Source organism: Tachypleus tridentatus, chromosome 1 (genome assembly GCF_004210375.1).
Source record: "Tachypleus tridentatus isolate NWPU-2018 chromosome 1, ASM421037v1, whole genome shotgun sequence".
Taxonomy (NCBI): domain Eukaryota; kingdom Metazoa; phylum Arthropoda; class Merostomata; order Xiphosura; family Limulidae; genus Tachypleus; species Tachypleus tridentatus.
The window spans coordinates 5,333,893-5,354,258 of NC_134825.1; the positions used below are offsets into that span (position 1 = coordinate 5,333,893).

General features: G+C 31.4%; 1 protein-coding gene across 26 annotated transcripts in view; it reads right to left on the minus strand.

The window, feature by feature from the left end:
* Window positions 1–20,366, minus strand: part of LOC143234129 (uncharacterized) — a 45,365-nt gene that overhangs the window by 15,269 nt on the left and 9,730 nt on the right. For 11 of the 26 annotated variants that reach the window (XR_013018815.1, XR_013018777.1, XR_013018829.1 and 8 more), the window contains 2 exons: window positions 15,363–15,562; window positions 9,710–9,951 (listed from right to left, as the gene is read on the minus strand). Coding sequence is in view for 4 of the 26 variants with exons in the window: in XM_076471493.1 (XP_076327608.1) it covers window positions 9,710–9,951 (242 nt within the window). In the remaining 22 variants the exon portion in view is untranslated. Of the gene's footprint in view, window positions 1–2,417; window positions 5,176–9,685; window positions 9,952–10,484; window positions 10,723–14,759; window positions 14,815–15,362; window positions 15,563–16,014; window positions 19,883–20,366 lie in introns of those variants that run through there. The other 15 variants (XR_013018742.1, XR_013018732.1, XR_013018769.1 and 12 more) reach the window with 11 other exon arrangements.

A 20,366-nucleotide genomic window follows, 5' to 3' on the forward strand; every position in this document is an offset into this window, starting at 1 on the left:
TAAGCGTAAAGTGTATGAAATTTAAATATATATGAATTTACATACACAAACAATTCATGCTTGAAACACTTAAAATACAAGTTAGCCCATTATATTCTTTGGTAAATGCTTTACACATTTAATCACACAATAACTTCAAATATAGGTACATAAGTATAAATCAAATAAAAATATAGTTTTCAACTTTCAGAAATCACTTAAATTTTCTTGTAGTTTTAAAATTCACTGGTATTATAAAAGTTGGTAAATTATTTTAGGCATTCAATTAAACAGATCCACATTTCTATAAATATAAAGCTACATGAAAAACATACAATTTTTAATCGTACATTACTGTAAATTCAGCAAAAATGATGTTTTTTATTATTGTACCAATACAATGTTTAATAATAATTTTGTATTTTATTTTAATACACTACTAGAGAACATTGCACCCAACTTCACTTATTTAGCACATTGGTTTTACAGCCTGCAACTCTTAAATATGGGTTGAATACCAGACAGGTACATTGCTAAGCAGCCTATCTTTAAATATAACCTAACCCAAAACTGCAATTCTTTTATTATGAATTTTTAATATAAAAATATCAGCTTTTTGGAATTACAGGCAATTGTGAACATTGTTCAATTGGACGTTTATAGGAACTACTCCTAATATATGTAGTAACAAACATTACAACTACACTAGAGACAGTATCTTCATGAAGACTGAAATACCATCCATCCTGAGAACACAAGCAGAGGTTGTATAAAAACAAAAAAACAATTTCAGCACATATCAAAAATTGCAAATCTGATAACATTTTATATATTTTAAGAGAAATAGCAAGACTTGTAAATGGATGCACCATAGACAAAAATACTGTACATTTGACAAATGGGATGAACTGAAGATAGATTCACTATAATCTGAAATATATTTTAGAAACTGCAACACTTACATATGGACTCACTAGTTTGATATTTTTACATCTCAAGACTATTAACAATTGCAGATGGAATAACAATTTGAAACAATGTTCATCCCAACAATCTAATTAGGAATTGCAGGATGTTTCAGCAAATGATGTAGTGTCATTGACTTCAAATACCAAAAACTTTTAATAAATTATTTTCCAACTGTCAGGTTAAAACATACCAACACTTTAATATTCACCAACTGTGTTTCAAAAACGCAATATATGAAATCACTAGCATACCTGTGGACAACAGCCCAAATCTACAGGGCTGCTGTTATGCAAATTAAATGCCGGAGTTACTGTTTTACACTTAAAAGTTAATAATCATTGCCTTCATAATGTAAATTTAATTTTGTTTTAACCAAGTCAAAAATGGTAATTAGTAGGTCTACTTACTGTAATGCAAATCAATACCAAATTTGAGATTCACTTTGAAGGACTACTTATAAAAGGTTTTGATCCCTGAAGAAGTGAAGTGAAAAATTTTATATTCAGCAAACCTGAGACTATTCATTTGGTATCATTTAGAAGTTGGTGCAACTAGTGGCTTAGAAGCAGTTAAGTGACACACAGACACTGAATCTTATATGAACAAATTTAAAAAGTTATAATGACCAATAAAATTCTTTAAAAATGTTAAATTTATGTATTGTTGTTAGTCTGCACAGATAAAGAAAGATAAAACATGCAAGTCTGAAAACAATTCAATCCTTATTTATTCTGAGATTAAATCATAAATTTCATTTCAAGATAAAAAAGTAAAATTTTATCTAAGGTTTAAACAGAAAATCTGCCAACTGCTTTTGAAAAATTAACATAAATGTAAAAAATAAATGTACATATTTATGATATATTTTTGCGACTTAATAAATTCAGTCCTAATACTTTTAAAGACATCAGTATTTATTGTTAGTTTTTAACTTTTTTAATGGGTTCATTGGAAAACCCATACACTTAGTTTTATCTTTTCCTTCTAGTTTCTATAACATACCAAGTATCAGATTAACTTTACCTAGGTCTATTTCTGTCTATATACTATACATACTGTCCAGTCAGTTATCTATCATATTCAATTCAAAAGTTTATTTTTCCCTTGCAAGTTGCTGAAATTTGGGGAAAATATTGGTTCCACTTGCTGGCTGTGATGCACTTAACAGCATCGAAGTAGACTGGCTTCTCACAAAAATTATTTGAAAAGGGGTAATGAGTAGGTGAACAATCATAATGGTAGAAATCAAAAAGTTTCTGACTAGGGTCAAACTTCTTGCACACAATACAGTAGTGTTGTTAGAAATAATTCATATATGCAGGAAAAAATAAACTATCCTTGAAATTTGAGTTTTCATGATAACAAACATAAATTCCATTCTGCTTAAATGTATTTTGCAAATCAACAAAAATGTACTGATATTTAACCCATGTTTTAACATTATTTTTAACATGCAGAACACTACATACTACAGTCTGATGAAATTTATTTTTCAAAACCAAACAGATACAAAGTAACTGGTTACAAAACAGTTGTTGCACATAAATGCTAGCATTCTCAGTCTCTTAATTAACATAAAATCAAATCCTCTCACCGTGGCACATTAAAAACAAGAAAAAATTTCATTTTTAGTTGGAATTTCCTCTGTACTTTTGGTTTTAAGACATACACTTGGATTTGAAACTAAAATTTCCTGGCAAGTAGCAACTTTTTTAAAACATTACTTATAAAGTATCAGCCACTTGACAAACAAAAGTTGCATGCCCTTACTGAATGTAACTAGTCAGCTGTGATCAATTTCAAACAAGTGTTATATTTTTGGCTTAATATATTTTAATAAAATAACATTTTATATCACATGTGTGATAATTATACTTCATAACATAGAATTATAACAATAATATGCAAGTGTTCTGTTTTTACATCCAATTTTAAACTTGAGTAGTTCCTTGAAAAATGCATGATTGTGCAGTGCATTAAGCTACCAGAAAAGGTTAACCATCAATTTTCATGTGGTTTTCTAATGTGCATGCAGCCATTTTGTATTTTTTGAAGACCAACAGTTGTTAACATCTGGTTAGAACACTCAATCATGATTGGATAATCAAAAAAACAAACAAAAAAAACAACACTGGTATTCTGCCAAATAACCCACTTCTAATTTCAAGTCCTGTACACAGGAAAACATCAACTAAAAGATATTTGCTGTGAAATACACATTAACTTTAAGAATAATTCACATTTAAATAGCAATGACACTTCATGTGTGCAATTCCTTTAGTTGTATAGGTCCTTTAAGACTTTAAATCATTAACAGATAGTTGGATGCATATATATATAAATTCAATTAATACTGTAATAATGTCACAAAAATGCACTCATTTTTAACATCTGATTCCCATATGGCCCATGATAAATAAAGTACAATAAGGAAAAACATAGAGTTCATAAAGATACAATTTGTGAAACATGTTTCAACTGGATGAAGTTTTTTAATCTCGATATTTCACAAGAAATGTAAAATAAAAATTTAACAGTTTAATTTTCTTCGACATTTCAAGTATGTAACATCCTTTCAGTTCACATATAATCAACTAAATACACTAGCACAAGAACTTATCAGTACTTAACCCATTCAGTACCATCATCATAAGACACAGCAGTCAGCGAGAATGCTATCACTGTGTGATGTGTGGAATTAATTTTTCTTACTAATCTTTGAACCTGTATTGGCACTGACTAGTTACTGTGTCATGGCACCAATATGAATTAAAGACAGGCAGGAGAAATGCAGACCAACTGCAGTATATCATACAGTGACAGCCTTCTCATGCAGACCATCTACAGTATATCATACAGTGACAGTCTTCTCATGCATACCATCTGTGGTTTATCATACAGTGACAGTCTTCTCATGCATACCATCTGTGGTATATCATACAGTGACAGTCTTCTCATGCATACCATCTGTGGTATATCATACAGTGACAGTCTTCTCATGCATACCATCTGTGGTATATCATATAGTGACAGTCTCCTCATGCATACCATCTGTGGTATATCATACAGTGACAGTCTTCTCATGCAGACCATCTGCAGTATATCATACAGTGACAGCCTTCTCATGCATACCATCTGTGGTATATTATACAGTGACAGTCTTCTCATGCAGACCATCTGTGGTATATCAAACAGTGACAGTCTTCTCATGCAGACCATCTGTGGTATATCAAACAGTGACAGTCTCCTCATGCATACCATCTGTGGTATATCATACAGTGACAGTCTTCTCATGCATACCATCTGTGGTATATCATACAGTGACAGTCTTCTCATGCATACCATCTGTGGTATATCATACAGTGACAGTCTTCTCATGCATACCATCTGTGGTATATCATATAGTGACAGTCTTCTCATGCATACCATCTGTGGTATATCATACAGTGACAGTCTTCTCATGCAGACCATCTGTGTTATATCATACAGTGACAGTCTTCTCATGCAGACCATCTACAGTATATCATACAGTGATAGCCTTCTCTTGCATACCATCTGTGGTATATCATACAGTGACAGCCTTCTCATGCATACCATCTGTGGTATATCATACAGTGACAGTCTTCTCATGCATACCATCTACAGAATATGATACAGTGACAGCCTTCTCACTGATTATGTTACTGCATACATAGTAGCAAACCTACATTACTCATTAACCTGGTAACAAAATTTAACATGTTTTTAGCAAATATAGGTAGAAAAACAAAACAAAAAACCTTTTCTTAAATGGAGTAAATGTTTTATTTTTCCTAACTCTATTGGCAAAATATTCAAAGCCCTCCAGTATGCTTCAGAAATTTCAAAATAAAACAAGAATTAATACAAAAACAGTAATTAAGTGATCACAACACTATTAGCATCCAGGAAAGTTCTCAGTATATTTAACCCAGTAGTTATTTCCTGTTCATGTTTAATCAATTAACAATTAATAGTTCTGATGAAAAGACTTGATATGCTGCTGTAACCCATGCTTCCAGGTGAAAACTTTTGAACAGATGTGACACGAGAAACACGATCTAACATCCGAGTGTATCTTCTTGTGACGTTTAAGGTCACGTCTTCTACTAACGCTTTTGTTACATATGTCGCACGTGAACCTAACAGTTCTATATCCACAAGTTTCAAACAATTCATAAGAAATATCCTTCGAAAAAAACTCTGTATCTATAAAAAAGAAAAGTTCAAAGTTATGAGTTTGTTCAAAGCATTTATTATCAACTTCAAACAACACAGAAGTTTAGAAAATGTTTCATTACCGTATATTAGTTTCACTAAATTCTAAAATTCATAAACATTTATGACAATAAATGCAAATTTTTAGAAATAATCACATACATTTAACACTTCAAAATTTCACATACAGCATGAAACAAAGATCTGTAGAGTTCATAGAACATAGACCATCATGGGTAACTGTAATATTTGCCATTACTTAACATAAAGTAAATGAAGTAATAAGAAATTTGAGATCATGCTTACACTTAAAAAAAAACAAAAAAACTGAGTAGTAAGTGCAATAGTTAAGAATTTAACATTTGAATATCAAACAATTTTGAAATACACCACAAAGACAAGAGGAAGTTCATTAACACTATCCTCTAACTCTATGGAATTCTCTTTCAGAACCAGTGGGATTGACTGTCACAATATGCCAGAATGAAACAATAGGTTGAACAATCATCAGGTTTTTTTATATTTTTATTTAAAGAAGGATGAGGTAGTACTCTTCTTCAGATCATACAATGGCTAGAATGGGGTAAGCAAGTTTACCAACAGGTTGGGATCTGACATCACAAAGATTCCAAATCCATTATCCTAACCAACAGACCAAATATGATGCATAGTGAATGAATATCTACATCTCAAAGAAAGTTATTTTGTAACCTTTACAGGTTGTGATATTACATTCATTACTACACGCTACTTTGTTTTACAGACTGTGATGTTACAGGCATTACTACAGGCTACTTTGTTTTACAGACTGTGATGTTATAGGCATTACTACACGCTACTTTGTTTTACAGACTGTGATGTTATAGGCATTACTACAGGCTACTTTGTTTTACAGACTGTGATGTTATAGGCATTACTACAGGCTACTTTGTTTTACAGACTGTGATGTTATAGGCATTACTACAGGCTACTTTGTTTTACAGACTGTGATGTTACAGGCATTACTACAAGGTACTTTGTTTTACAGACTGTGATGTTATAGGCATTACTACAGGGTACTTTGTTTTACAGACTGTGATATTACAGGCATTACTACAGGGTACTTTGTTTTACAGACTGTGATGTTATAGGCATTACTACAGGCTACTTTGTTTTACAGACTGTGATGTTATAGGCATTACTACAGGCTACTTTGTTTTACAGGTTGTGATTGTGTGTATTAATGTAAGCTACTTTCTTCAGTAACAGTGACGGCATAAGTATTATTAGACACTAACTTCTTTAGAATCTATAAAGTCATGTGAATTATTTCAGTGTGCTAATTTTTAAATGCACATGTTGTACAAACTAACCTCTTGTAGAGGTTCTTGTTATCATAAGGTTACATCAGTTAAAAACAGCTATGTATACTCAACTAAATTTGATACTCCAGAAGAATGATGTGAAAAGTTATTACTTATTACGGTCTTCTTAAAATAAGAAATATTCATATTACTGTGCCAATACAGTAAAACACTGAACAAACATCATGAAATATCTGGAATCCATATTTCATGGTACAGCAAGACAATCATAAGAGCATAATGAGTCATTAAAATTAACCCTACATTTATCAACAAGGATTTTAATAAAACCTCACATTTCATAACTTTGTCTTAAAGTTACATCTAGTTAGAAGAAACTTGCACGTTTTTGTTAATATGTCCAGTATAAAAATTCACCATCATTTCGGTTTATTGTCAGCACGTGTTCCCAACACATGGATGTGCCAGGTGAACATTTCTCAAAACACGTTTTTCATTTACATCTTGTTATGATCAAGTGTACAGTTAAAAGTACTAGATGTAGCAACTAGATTTTCATTAAAATAATTTTCATGTATAAAATGCAACTTACACAATATCTACATTGCAATTTAGGCTAATTCTAATGTTTACAGTAGCACTTTTGTTTTTCACACATGATTGTCATATAAACTGTGAATATCACAAGCCATTATTTTACACTCAGATGCAGATTTCTGTAATCTTTACAAAACTTGTATAAGAACAGAATATTCCTACAATGCACACTGAAACACTAAATTGTAGGTGCAAGATAACTTTTCTAGAAAATTGCACTGAAATACAATTATATTATTATAGACTTTTATAACTTATTAACAGATAGAAAGTGCGGTACTAAAGATTGGATAAAAGAAACTGGTGGTTATAACTCTGAATTGCTTTATATCCAGTAGAAGAATAAATTGTTGTGCAGATGAAAAAATAATAGCAAGGACAGTAGTCCTTGTCAAAAGACAACAAATATTGTTTGGTCAATGAAATAGTTGCTTAGTGCCAAGGTAGGAAGTAATAAAATCAGTTTCACTCCATAAACCTGAGAAAGTGCTACAAGTGTCTGGATGAAAACTCATGCGACATTTATGTCTCTGAGGCTGAAAAGTTATCCAAACAATGTTATTATAAATAAAACTAGGAAAAACTAAAAAATTAAAGCACAATGGACGAAAAACTACAGGCTTGAAAGAGTTAATAAACTGCATTATTCTAACACTATAATTACTACATGTTCTTTCGCATGTTCTATCTTGTTTTTCAAGACACTGACTAGTTCTTGTTCTTGCTTTTAACTACACACACACTTTAATAAAGAGCAAGATGCATCATCTAGTACCAAAGGACATAATAACTGATCAACTCGATTTAAATTAAAACAGGTATGACTGCAGCTTCAATTTATGTCCCACTTAATTAATAAATGAAATTCATAAAACTGGTCAAGTATCACACACACAAACAGACTGCCTCTTCAGGATAAAAAAGTCACTAATTTTTCAAAGATCTTTCACTGCTAGTGCTCACCAACTTGAGATCAGATATTTGAAGCATTTCAAATAATTCTTGCTATCATTTCTGCTCCTAAATCCATTCCTACTCAAATTTACCAAACTAAACTAATGCAACTCAAAGATGCAGTTCTATATTTCTAGAGGAATGACATTGATGAAGACAAATATTTTATATTTTTATTAAAACTAATTGAAACATTTAGTTTGACAAAATATTACCCACAGTGTACTTTTAAATATGTAGAATCAAGTAAAGACAAGTTTCTTTATAAAAAGAAAATCATTGTATCAAACAGTTGAATAACAATAAATATACAAGTAAAAGAATTACAACTTTAAATGCTTTATTTCATGCTCAAAATTATGAAATTAAATTTTAAAAATGATACTCCAGTTTATAAAATATACGTTTCTTATTAATTATTTTACTTTTTACTCAAAAAAGAATTTTTTTTTAAAGTGACAAAATGATAGTGATTCAATTATCAAAATTATGTAGTTTTGGTGAAAAATTTAGAAAATAAAAAACAATCTCAGTCCATTCTTTGATTAATTTTTTTCTTTAACTTGAGTAACAAAAACTGATCTTAACTGTTTGAATGACATGAATTATTTTGCAGTAATGATGCTATTAGTTCTTAAAATATTTATACATTTACACCCTTGTGCAAATTAATTGAAACAAGTGGTCATTTTACAATATTATCAGCATGGCGGCCGGTGTAGACTTGCTGGACCCACTGATTTCCTTTAAAATTCATTTTTTCACACAGATGGTGTCATTAGCTGTGTTTTGCAGCATGGTCGATCTATTTTTGGAATATATGACAATATTTTGAGGAATATTACGTCATTTGAAATTGCATTAGAAGGGCAAGGAGACCAGTCAAAAACTTCTTACCAACTCAATGAAGAAAAAATAGAATCAATGGGTTCTGAAATACAAGAATTGAATGCAAGAACAATGGAGGAAGGTGTTATTTAGTGACGAGACTCGTTTCTTCGTACAGGGTCAAAGAAGTCTGCATGTTCACAAATCTCACATCACTCAGTTCATAAAACATCCCTTGAATATGTTTTGGGGCTTTTTCAGCTACTATGGCATCAGAGGCTTACATATCATAGAAGGTATGATGCGAGGACCACAGTACATCGAAGTTTTGCAGAGTAGAGTCGTTCCAGAATTGAAAAAGAAATTTCCAGATGGATCTGGCTCCGTGCCACACATGGAAACTCGTGAAGAATTTTATAACTACAATGCGAATAAATGTGCTGGACTGGCCTGGAATCTCTCTGGACTTAAATCCTATTGAAAATCTTTGGGCGATTTGTAAAGAAAGGCTTCGGGGAAAAGACTGTACTAGAAAAGATAAGCTAATTGAGGCGTGGTACAGCGATCCAAAAATTAGTAAAGATTACAGTCAACTCGTGGACTCGATACCAAAGCGGATTAATGATCTTCTAAAAAACAAAGGCAGCCATATCATGTATTAATTTGTGAATAATTTTTGGATTCTTAGAATTAAAACGAAAAACGAATTGAAAAAACATTATTTTCCGTCTTGTTTCAATTAATTTACACAAGGGTATACTAATGAATACCACTGGTGAGAAATAAATGTGGATTACAAGAATAAAATGATTATTCACAATGAAAATGGAAAAAACAGTAACTCAAAGATTCTGGTGTTGAAATTTCAAGTGTCGTTGCAAACTAATCTTCCAAGTGAAAATCTTGGGACAGATGTGGCAGGGGAAGCATAACCTGATGCTGGAGTGGATAATCTTGTGACGCTTCATGTCTCCCTTTCGTGCAAAACCTTTTTCACAGATATCGCATGTGAACCTAGAAGTAATGTTTGGGTTTACATATGGTCCAATAGGATGACTCTGCATGCCAAAATCTGGAAACATTTCTGCATTTAAAAAAAAGTTATTCAGTTGAAAAAAAATATTTGTGACAACTAAACTGAATATATAAATTCATAATTGAGAATATATACTTTCCAAGTTATATAATTCCTTTATGACTTGGATAATTTAAAACATGTAATTTGTAACAGGAATCAACTTCTTCACACAATATACATCTGAAGCTTCCTGGATAAACTCAACTTAACATCACAATCAGATCACAACACTTTTTTGGCTTTCAGATAGTCAACATTTTGAAATTATTTTACATAACATATTTAATTAAAGGTCATACCTTATAGTATCTAATATTGAGTATCTAAACACAAGGTATAAAGAATTCAAAAGAGTACAATAAATTCAACCTTATTTAGCACAGAAAAACTACTTCAACCTTATTATACAATATTACAAACTCAAGTAATCCATTTCAACAATATTTTTTATAAGAACAGTTTATATTAACTAGCTGTGATATAAAATCATAGCTGTTAAGTCACAACTCACACAGCAATCTACATATAGTGTAACTTACAGCTTTATGCTTTCTTTGGTGAAATTTGTACTTAATTACAAATTGTACTTTTATACATTTCTCCACATGTGTGTTTAGAAATCTTCTTGCAGAGTTTTCATTACTAAGATCTTCCTTGTGTCTATATTCATCTATAATGTAACAATCACCTTCGAGATTCTCAGAATCCAAAGTAGGTCATAAGACCCTTGTATTGTCCATTTGACACGCAGACCACTAGGCTATATCGTGGTGAAAACTGAAATCATATGCAAGTAATTTCAGATGAACCATGTACTGTCAGTGAATTTATTGTTTTTATTTCCTAATCCTAAATAAAGTCTAACTTAAAGGAAATATATGGCATTCCTTCATGGGGAGGAGGTCCATTTGAATACATGTGAATGTTCATAACTTGAGTTTTGCTGTTCCTTTAGCTGAAGATATCTTAGTATTATATGAATCACGACTGTATCGTAGCTGAAGATATCTTAGTATTATATGAATCATGACTGTATCGTAGCTGAAGATATCTTAGTATTATATGAATCATGACTGTATCGTAGCTGAAGATATCTTAGTATTATATGAATCACAACTGTATCGTAGCTGAAGATATCTTAGTATTATATGAATCACGACTGTATCGTCTTGTTGCTGCCATCCCTTTACCAATCTCCATTTTTGTTTGAAACCATACTGCAAGATGAACACTATTACTGTTATAACCTTAAGTAACAGTAATTCAGCAGCTTTTGTAAAGCTATCGACATATTTAAAACAACTATCAGATAAGTTATGTCTTAACCTAGTTATGATGTAATTTTGTAAACAGATAACATTCATAAATTTATATGAATGGTTCAACACCCTCACGTATAACTGTTATGAAAATACAAGACAAAAATTTATTTCTATGATGCTAATCAAACCGAATTAGACTTCAAAAGTTCTCATAAAGTTGATTAGTATAACTTTAAATCATAAGACAAGTTAAACAGACCATTTGACTCCTCAACTTTATATTTTGCAAAGCTTTACGTATATTAATAGGCATTTTAGTTCTAATATAATGATTTAATAGATACATGCTGTTCATGTGGTTGTTATACTGGAATTTATAATTGTTATTTCTGGTTATATATAATGAAGATTTCCTGTTTTAAATAAAAAACACAACAAAAACAAAGTTGAATGAAAAAGCTACTTAATGACTTTCACGTACAGAAAAACAAGGTTTAAGTTTAAATTACTAAAAATTAAACAATTTTCCTTTACTTGATTTTTCATTATAATAAAGAACTACTACAGTGACATTACTCGCTCTTTATAAAAGTGGTTTACAAAGGTATCATGGCAATGTTTGAAAAACATCTAGTGCAAGTTTTACTTATGAATGTAAGTAAAGATAAAATGTTAATGTTTATTAGTCATTTTTAAATTAGCAGCTCAAGAGACACAAGTAAAATTAACCACGTTTGAAAAGGGGTGAATATTATATACAGATGTCGAACAACTGATGCTTACTATAAAATAAACCTCAGTAAAATCTGATAAGTCTTGATGCAAGTTCACATTAAAGTTTATGGGAAAACGTGAAGAAATTTTAATACAAATTAAAACGTGATTGTTTGGATGTAATTCATATTACGTATATACAACTATATCATTAATAAAAATATGCCCTTCATCACAACTGAAGACTGGTGCATGTAACTTATATGATGCTATAATATGGATTTTATTTGCTGAATTCCATAAACTTAAAACTCGAAGTGTTGAACCCGTTAAGATTTCTTTTATTGGACATTTTTTTCTTTTATCAGAAAATAAAACATTTTCAACACTTTTTGTCCTAAAGCAGCTTTGGTTGTATAAGATGTCAAATGCAAGAAAACAAAAGTTTCATGTGCATTTGTTTCATAAGTAATGAAATATACAAAATATGTATAGTATTCACCCTCAGAACCACTATGTAGGATATGATCAGAGAATTACACAAACCTGAAACCTTCTCTTAAATGTCAGATGCTTCTCTAGCAGGATGGGATGTTCAATCCATTGTAATGCATGGCAGGATGACATACCCGACTCAACTCAATGGTCTTTAGCTAATACATCAACTAATAATGTCCAAAATAATCTGTAAAAATTACTATTTTGGGCAATGGAAATTTCTTCATTGAATTTACATACATTTTTTTTCATTTTCACACAGACTACTAACATACATTAGTGAAGTAAATTAAAGTGATAAAACACAGACTAAAGTAAATTAAAGTGATAAAAGGCATATGTTTATCATTGTTGTTTTATTGGTTTTCACACAGACTAACATACATTAGTGACGTAAATTAAAGTGATAAAAGGCATATGTTTATTATTGTTGTTTTATTGGTTTTCACACAGACTAACATACATTAGTGACATAAATTAAAGTGATAAAAGGCATATGTTTATTATTGTTGTTTTATTCGTTTTCATTCACCCACAGAGCCACTTCACTGAATGTTATTCCTCAGTGACAGTAGTTACATTTAAAATTATATACAGTGGAACCCCTCTAAAGCAGCCACCTTCAGGACTGAGACACTGGCCTGATTAGAGGGGTTCCACTGTACATAATTAGGGACTGTGACTGAATGACCTCTTAGATGGGTTCCACTGTATATAACCAAAAATAAACCTTATGCACAGCAGAGCTTGGCTACACTTTCCAAAATACCTAAATTACATTGAAAATTACTGTACCAGTATTCTATAAAGAAAGCATATTCAATTTTAGAAATCTGACCAATATTTAAATATAACATCTTACAATATTGTCATAAATTCCAATGAACAAATGGTATTCATATTTGTCCTCAAATTTTGTAAATGCACATTTTTAAATAACAATCTGAAGTGGAAAAACTAATAAGTACACAGCATCACCCATTTAAGTTAACTTCACTATTTGCCCTCAATGTCATGAGTCCTCAATATTATCTTTTGTTTTTTTTCCTAATAAAACTAAACACTTAAGACATTTATGCAGCAGTAAAAAAGTACAAGTTTTCCATTCCCAGCAAGTCAAAAGTTGTACTTGTGTATAACAATGAATGTCATAAAATGGTTAAAGATGTAAACCAATAATTAAACAAATGAATACAACAGTAATATGTTTTTACAGAGACAAATTTAAAGAGTAGTATCATTTATGTGCTTACAAATAAAAGCATAATTAAGAAATAATAAATAAAAGTAATTTAAACAAGTAGGATGTTTTTAGATGAGAGTAGATATAAAACTTTTATACTAGTATACTCAAGACCAATAGGTAATGATTTGATTGGTAAATCATATTTTAAAGGGTAGAAATTGTAATGTACATCATCACAGGGTAGCAGCACCACAGACCCCAAATCAACTGTTTAATTCAACATGTCTTGTACTAATCCAGTTTTAATGACATGTCCATTAGACTGCTGACATAACATGAATGGTAGATCAACAGAGTGGACAGGTGACAGAGGATTTTTTTTTTGATTTCACATAAAGCTACACTAGGGCTATCTCTGGCTAGCCATCCCTAATTTAGCAGTGTAACACCAGAGGGAAGGTAGCTAGTCATCACCACCCACCACCAACTCTTGGGCTACTCTTTTACCAATAAATAATGGGATTGACCATCACATTATAACGCCCCCATGGCTGAAAGGGCGAGCATGTTTGGTGTGACAGGAATCCAAACCTGCAACCCACAGATTACGAGTTGAGTGCCTTAACCACCTGGCCATGCTGGGCTGACAGAGGACTGAAGAGTTGTTTATATTACTACTATTTTTAAATAAGGTGATAATTGTTTTGGAATCACAAGCCAGTAAGTCTGTAAACTTTTGAGTACTTTTGAGCTGTATTGAAGAATAGTTTGGATCATACTCTCTTATTAGATAGGTTCAAAGGTAAACTACCAAGATTATGAAGATGAAATATTTATTTCCCAGGAATACAATACAATCCCTTAAATTATTTTTCTTTTGAGAAAAAGAAGATTAAAAGGTAAATTAATGACTAATCTACACAAAAATTAAACTTTTATAAAACCTGTTTATGCAAATGCATAACTTGAAAAAAAACAAAAAACATCTATTTCCATTACAACAGTTATATAACAATTTTAATATCCACATTAGCTCACTCTTAAGTATATATTTATTCAGCTACACATAAACTTCAATATTTATCATATGCTTTATTTAAAGTACATGCAAATTAGAAAAAATGAAAGTTAAAAAGTGAAGTGAATACAAACACCTGTATGGATTGTTTCTAAACTGAGAGGCTAACTTTTCTACAAAGCCCAGCACACCTGAAAAAATTCTTAACTGATACATAGTACAAAGATGAGTATTCAATCAAGTATACATACAACTACTTTGATCAGGGCAAGTTAGAAGCAATCTTAGTTGTAGATTTCAACAGAATTAACTAACCTTTATAAATGTAGTTTTATGACATACTACATTTAATTAGTTCATTCTGCTCTTACTTCTAATTTTAATTACCACTAATGGTATAAAACTGACTTCTAATTTCTGCTATACTTCACTTTAAGTTATACTTTCAAATATCATTAAGATAACTGTCAATTACCAGTTATTTACTGCATCAGTTATTAATTTTGATATAATTAATTGAAAATACATTTCAGATATGAGTAACTTGATTATATTTTATTTTTTTTTATAAGTACAGAAGGGTCAAGTGCAAAGAATAAACTTCAAACTTTCAATTCATTATTTCTGTAAGTAGCCTAACCACCATTCATAAAAAATAATGTAATTAAATGATTTACCTTGAAGTTGCCTCCTAACTTATTTTTTAGATTCAAAAATTCCATTCTTACATAAATCTTACCTGAGCCAGTAGAAACATGGTGAAAATAACTATATTTTATTAATGGCTACTTGCTCAGATAAACATCTTGGACTATCCCAATGTGTTACCAAACAGAACTTGGTTTGCCAGAGTTAGCAGTTTCAAAGTCAAGTTATGCTTCGTATAGAAACTTTGTGGAGGAAGAACATGGTGGCTATGGTGAAGCTTGTCAGTAAGAACTGCCATAAAACACAACAAACATACATTTGTTTAAAAATATTTCAAAGAATGATAAAATGCACAGGTGAAGGTAATAGTACATTAGGCCTATGTTACTTAAACAGACTTCATGTCACACAAACTTGGAACTATGCCAACAAAATAACTTCATTAAGATTTAGAAATGAAATAGATTATCTTTACTTAACCTTGTGGCAATGACAAACATCTAATTTAAACATGGGATTGTTTACTGGCCAATCAACAAGCTACACTTAGCTCTTCATGAATTTCAACAAATATATTTTCCAAACTTTGCTAAAGCAGTAATTATTTTTACAACATGTAATAAAAGTTAAAACATACATTCAATAAATGTTGAACTACTAGTTAACATTTATTACCATATATTATTTTGCACAATACATTTAAAAACAATGCAACATTAGAACAAATATACTATTTATTATACCTAATTGAGGTTTAAATATGCAGATACTATTGCATTGAGCAAAATATGGTAGACAGTGTTTTGAGCCTTCAAAACACAAATATTAAACTTTAATTGATCATATTTATTCTTGAGATGTGGCTCCATCTACTGACACTTGGTTCAGCAAAACTCTGCACTCATCTCGACAATCATCAAGTGAAGACAACAGTCATTTTGATAATTTCTGAAATTCACTTATCAGTAATTATGAAATTATTGTACTCTTACTGGAAGTCCACAAATCAAATGTTGAAATATTTCCTTGCAAAGTTTCAAATAAAACAGGTATTTCAATGTTTACAAATATCTTTTCCTTTCAATAATTCAAGCCAAATTTCCTACCCTGATATTGTGAAACAATTAATACTATACAAAATATAACCATATGTAAAAACACATTATTTCCATTAAAATAAATTACTAACATTATTAAATATCAAATTCTACCTCATACACACATAATGCGGAAAAAGTAGAATTTCAGTTTATAAACTATTTTCCAGTTTGTTGGTATCACCACACAAACCTAAGCTACATCATACTTAAATGGGTAAATTCTGAAAAGGAAATTGAACCTCTAGGGTCTCAAACAGACAAGGAAACTACCTCATGTTTAGTACCAGCTGCAAACACACACACAGTGATTTATTTCTCTTGTTGAAAATTATATGTACCTTGGACAAATAAATCACTTGATTTAGAAGAAAAAAATACATTTATTTACATACAGTAGAAATTATCTACTTTTAGATCAATCAAGTTTCTTAACAGTTTTGATATATTCTACTATGAAATGATTGAAGTCATACAATTCATTGCTATGACTGTATTATAAAACTGAGTCTAACACATAGATTAAGCATGTTTTCCTTCTTGCCTAGTATATATTTAAAGGTGAAACCTACATAACCCAGTTATTTGCATAATTTTGAAATCTATAACAATTCTTTCACCACATAAGGTGACTATAGTCAACAGAATATTGGTGTTGTCAATAGAAAAAACTGATTTTACATCACAAGCTTTTTCCTTTACCAGTAGAAAGTGATGACCCACCCACAAGCTTCAATTAACTGCCAGACAATAGATGTGCTGACATTTGGGAATGCAAGCAGAAAACACAGGTACAAACAACCCCTCACCTGGGAACCCCAGACACGATATGATGGAAGGGATTCATGCCACCAAAGCACAGATACATTATATGCTGCCTAAACTAGGGCAAATATATTATGCTTTTATTAAAAACATTTTGTTGAGCTGTACTGCAACTATCAGATTTGTTAATAACTTTAACAAATCAAATTCATTTACATCATTTTTCATGGTAGAAAGATAAGAAAAATAATTAATGAAAAAATGTGACAGGGTAAGTTGCAAGTAACATTTCAGTTTCCTTTGGGCAGGAAACAGTTCTTCAGATGTGCATGTAGTCACCATACAGACTGTAAGCAGGGTGACAGACAAATGTCCTTAATTACTGCTGACAGAAATAAGCTGCAAAAATAGTTGATGAATCTAGAAAGTTCTTGGCAATGACAATTTCATACTTCACATAGCACCAAGTCATACTGATAAAGATTTTAACAGCACCAGCTCATCTTGATAAAGATTTTAACAGCACCAGTTCATCTTGATAAAGATTTTAACAGCACCAGTTCATCTTGATAAAGATTTTAACAGCACCACTGACACATTTTACACACAAGCTTAATTGCACCCAATATGTAATCACAAACTCCATCACAAATGATGCCAAAAGTTGTCAACACCTTCCTCACCATTAAGAAGCACATTATGAGCTAGTTTCATGACTTCAACCCGAGACCCAACTGCAGTATTTATGAGACACATGAAGAAAAATATGTATGAAACTGGGGGTTTGATATCAGCTTTAACAATTCCATAGTTAGTTTTATCAGACTCGGCACCCCTGTATGCCAAACCTTACTTTCACAAACATATAGCATTATCAAAATCCACCAAGTTCTTCTACATTTGCCATCCATTTTTTTAACTTTTTTGCAACTAACACACTTTATCACTGCATCTTGTGTTTCTATATTGATTGTGTAGTCATGCATTCTCCAAACCAACTTCTATCATGCTTCCGTAGACCATTCTAAAAATAATTTCATTTTATTACCTATGGAAATATGAAGACTGAGGAATTCTGTGATGGAAGTGGTTATTTTTTATGGCCTACATACATACATGGTAAATTATACCATTTGAATTACACCTGTATTCAACACATCTGAAGTGGATTTTCCAACTCTCCTGAAAAATTTGGCCTCTCTGCTCTTTGTTGTTAATGTTTATATTAATACCATGGATGTTAATCCTGCACAATGTGATGTGAATGCCAACAGGTTCATTGTTACTGAAGTCAATGTTGATTCTGCACAAATTAATGTGAATACCAACAGGTTCATTATTACTGACGTCAATGTTGATTCTGCATATGACATCAATTTGACTAATGCTATCAGCTTTAGAAATGCTGTTAAAAACTATCCAGAAAGTTTCACATTTTTTTTGAGGAACCATTATCTAAACAATTGGACAAAAGTATTGGCAATGCTTGATGTTGGGGATAATTTCAGAAATGACTAGTTTTAAAAATAATTATTCAACACATCTTGGTTGGACTAAGCTTATCATAGGTACATATTTGAAGTATTTGGCACAGTTGCTAAATTGATAAAAAAAATTCTGTAATATTCATAACAGTAATTATTAATTGTGAATTAATATCCTACATAGTACCTATAAGTTATTGCACTTTTCTGTAATGTTTCTTACTTGTCCAAACTTTTCTAACAGGGCATGATACGAGTGACACAAAGAAACTCCTCTTTTCCAAATGTCAAAAATTTTCTTTCATGCCTGGCTTCATATTTCAGCTTTGCAGTCTCTGAACTTACTGAAGTTTGGGAGTTTCTTGGCATATGTCCATGTTTCAAGGGTTGCAAAATAATACAGGCTGATATCCCACAGCTAATATACTAGATAGCTTAGCAAGCTCACTTTGTCTTTATGCCAAATTATGCTTCATGGTTCAAAAAAAGTAAAGCTATATCAAATTAAATGGTATAAAACAAGGGTTATTCATACTACTTAAACAGTGTAATAACAATTAGTTCATAACTGGTTAAATATTAGTTCACATCAATTGGACCATTGCTCGTATGACACTGAGTATTGCCATCACATCAGTTTTGCAGGGGTCCATTTTCAAAGCTGCTTGATATCATTACAGTATTTATATTAAACAAAAAAGAAACTTTTGTTTTCGGTGTAAGTTGAAGCCATATATATAGTACCTTATATAACTCTCAACAAACTATGAATGTGTGCACTTTTGTTTTTTTGTGCTAGCATTTTCACTTGAATATTAAGCACTAACAGACACAATGAACTGCTAACTAGCAGTTAATATCCTTACTGAATATACTGATTTCAACTCTTAGTTGACATATGCAACATTCTCTGTCAGTGCTTGAGACTGCGCTTCATTATACGGTAAGCTGTTGGCAACAGAACAAGCTTGGGGATGTGTGTGTGGAAAGAAGAAGCATTGCTTAGCTTAGCATTTTCATCAGTCCTGATCTAATGATAGATAAATAGGTGTTTTGTGTGCACCCTCCAATGGACCTCTTAGTGTTAGCTAGCCAGCTTACTAGTCCGTGCTAGTTAGCTATGGAACTTAATTAGTTGTGTGTGTACCAGTATATCTCTAGGAACAAGACTGGTATACTGAACATTTCTCGTACGTATATCTAGGAACAAGACTGGTATACTGAACATTTCTCACATGTATATCTAGGAACAAGACTGGTATACTGAACATACTGAACAAGACTGGTTCTGAACACATGTATATCTAGGAACAAGACTGGTATACTGAACATTTCTCGCACGTATATCTAGGAACAAGACTGGTATACTGAACATTTCTCACACGTATATCTAGGAACAAGACTGGTATACTGAACATTTCTCACATGTATATCTAGGAACAAGACTGGTATACTGAACATTTCTCACATGTATATCTAGGAACAAGACTGGTATACTGAACATTTCTCACACGTATATCTAGGAACAAGACTGGTATACTGAACATTTCTCCAAATACTTCATACGAGCATGGTGCAATTTGTTTAATTGCCTTAAAAGCAGAATATTATCTGTATGAGGTAGGATCCAGGTTGGTTGGTTGGTTTGGTGTTTTATGGTGCAAAGCAACTAGACTGCCTGTGCCAAACACCCAGTAAAAAGTTAAAATTGAAGTAAAATTATTAAAATTCATAAGAGGAAATTAAGAT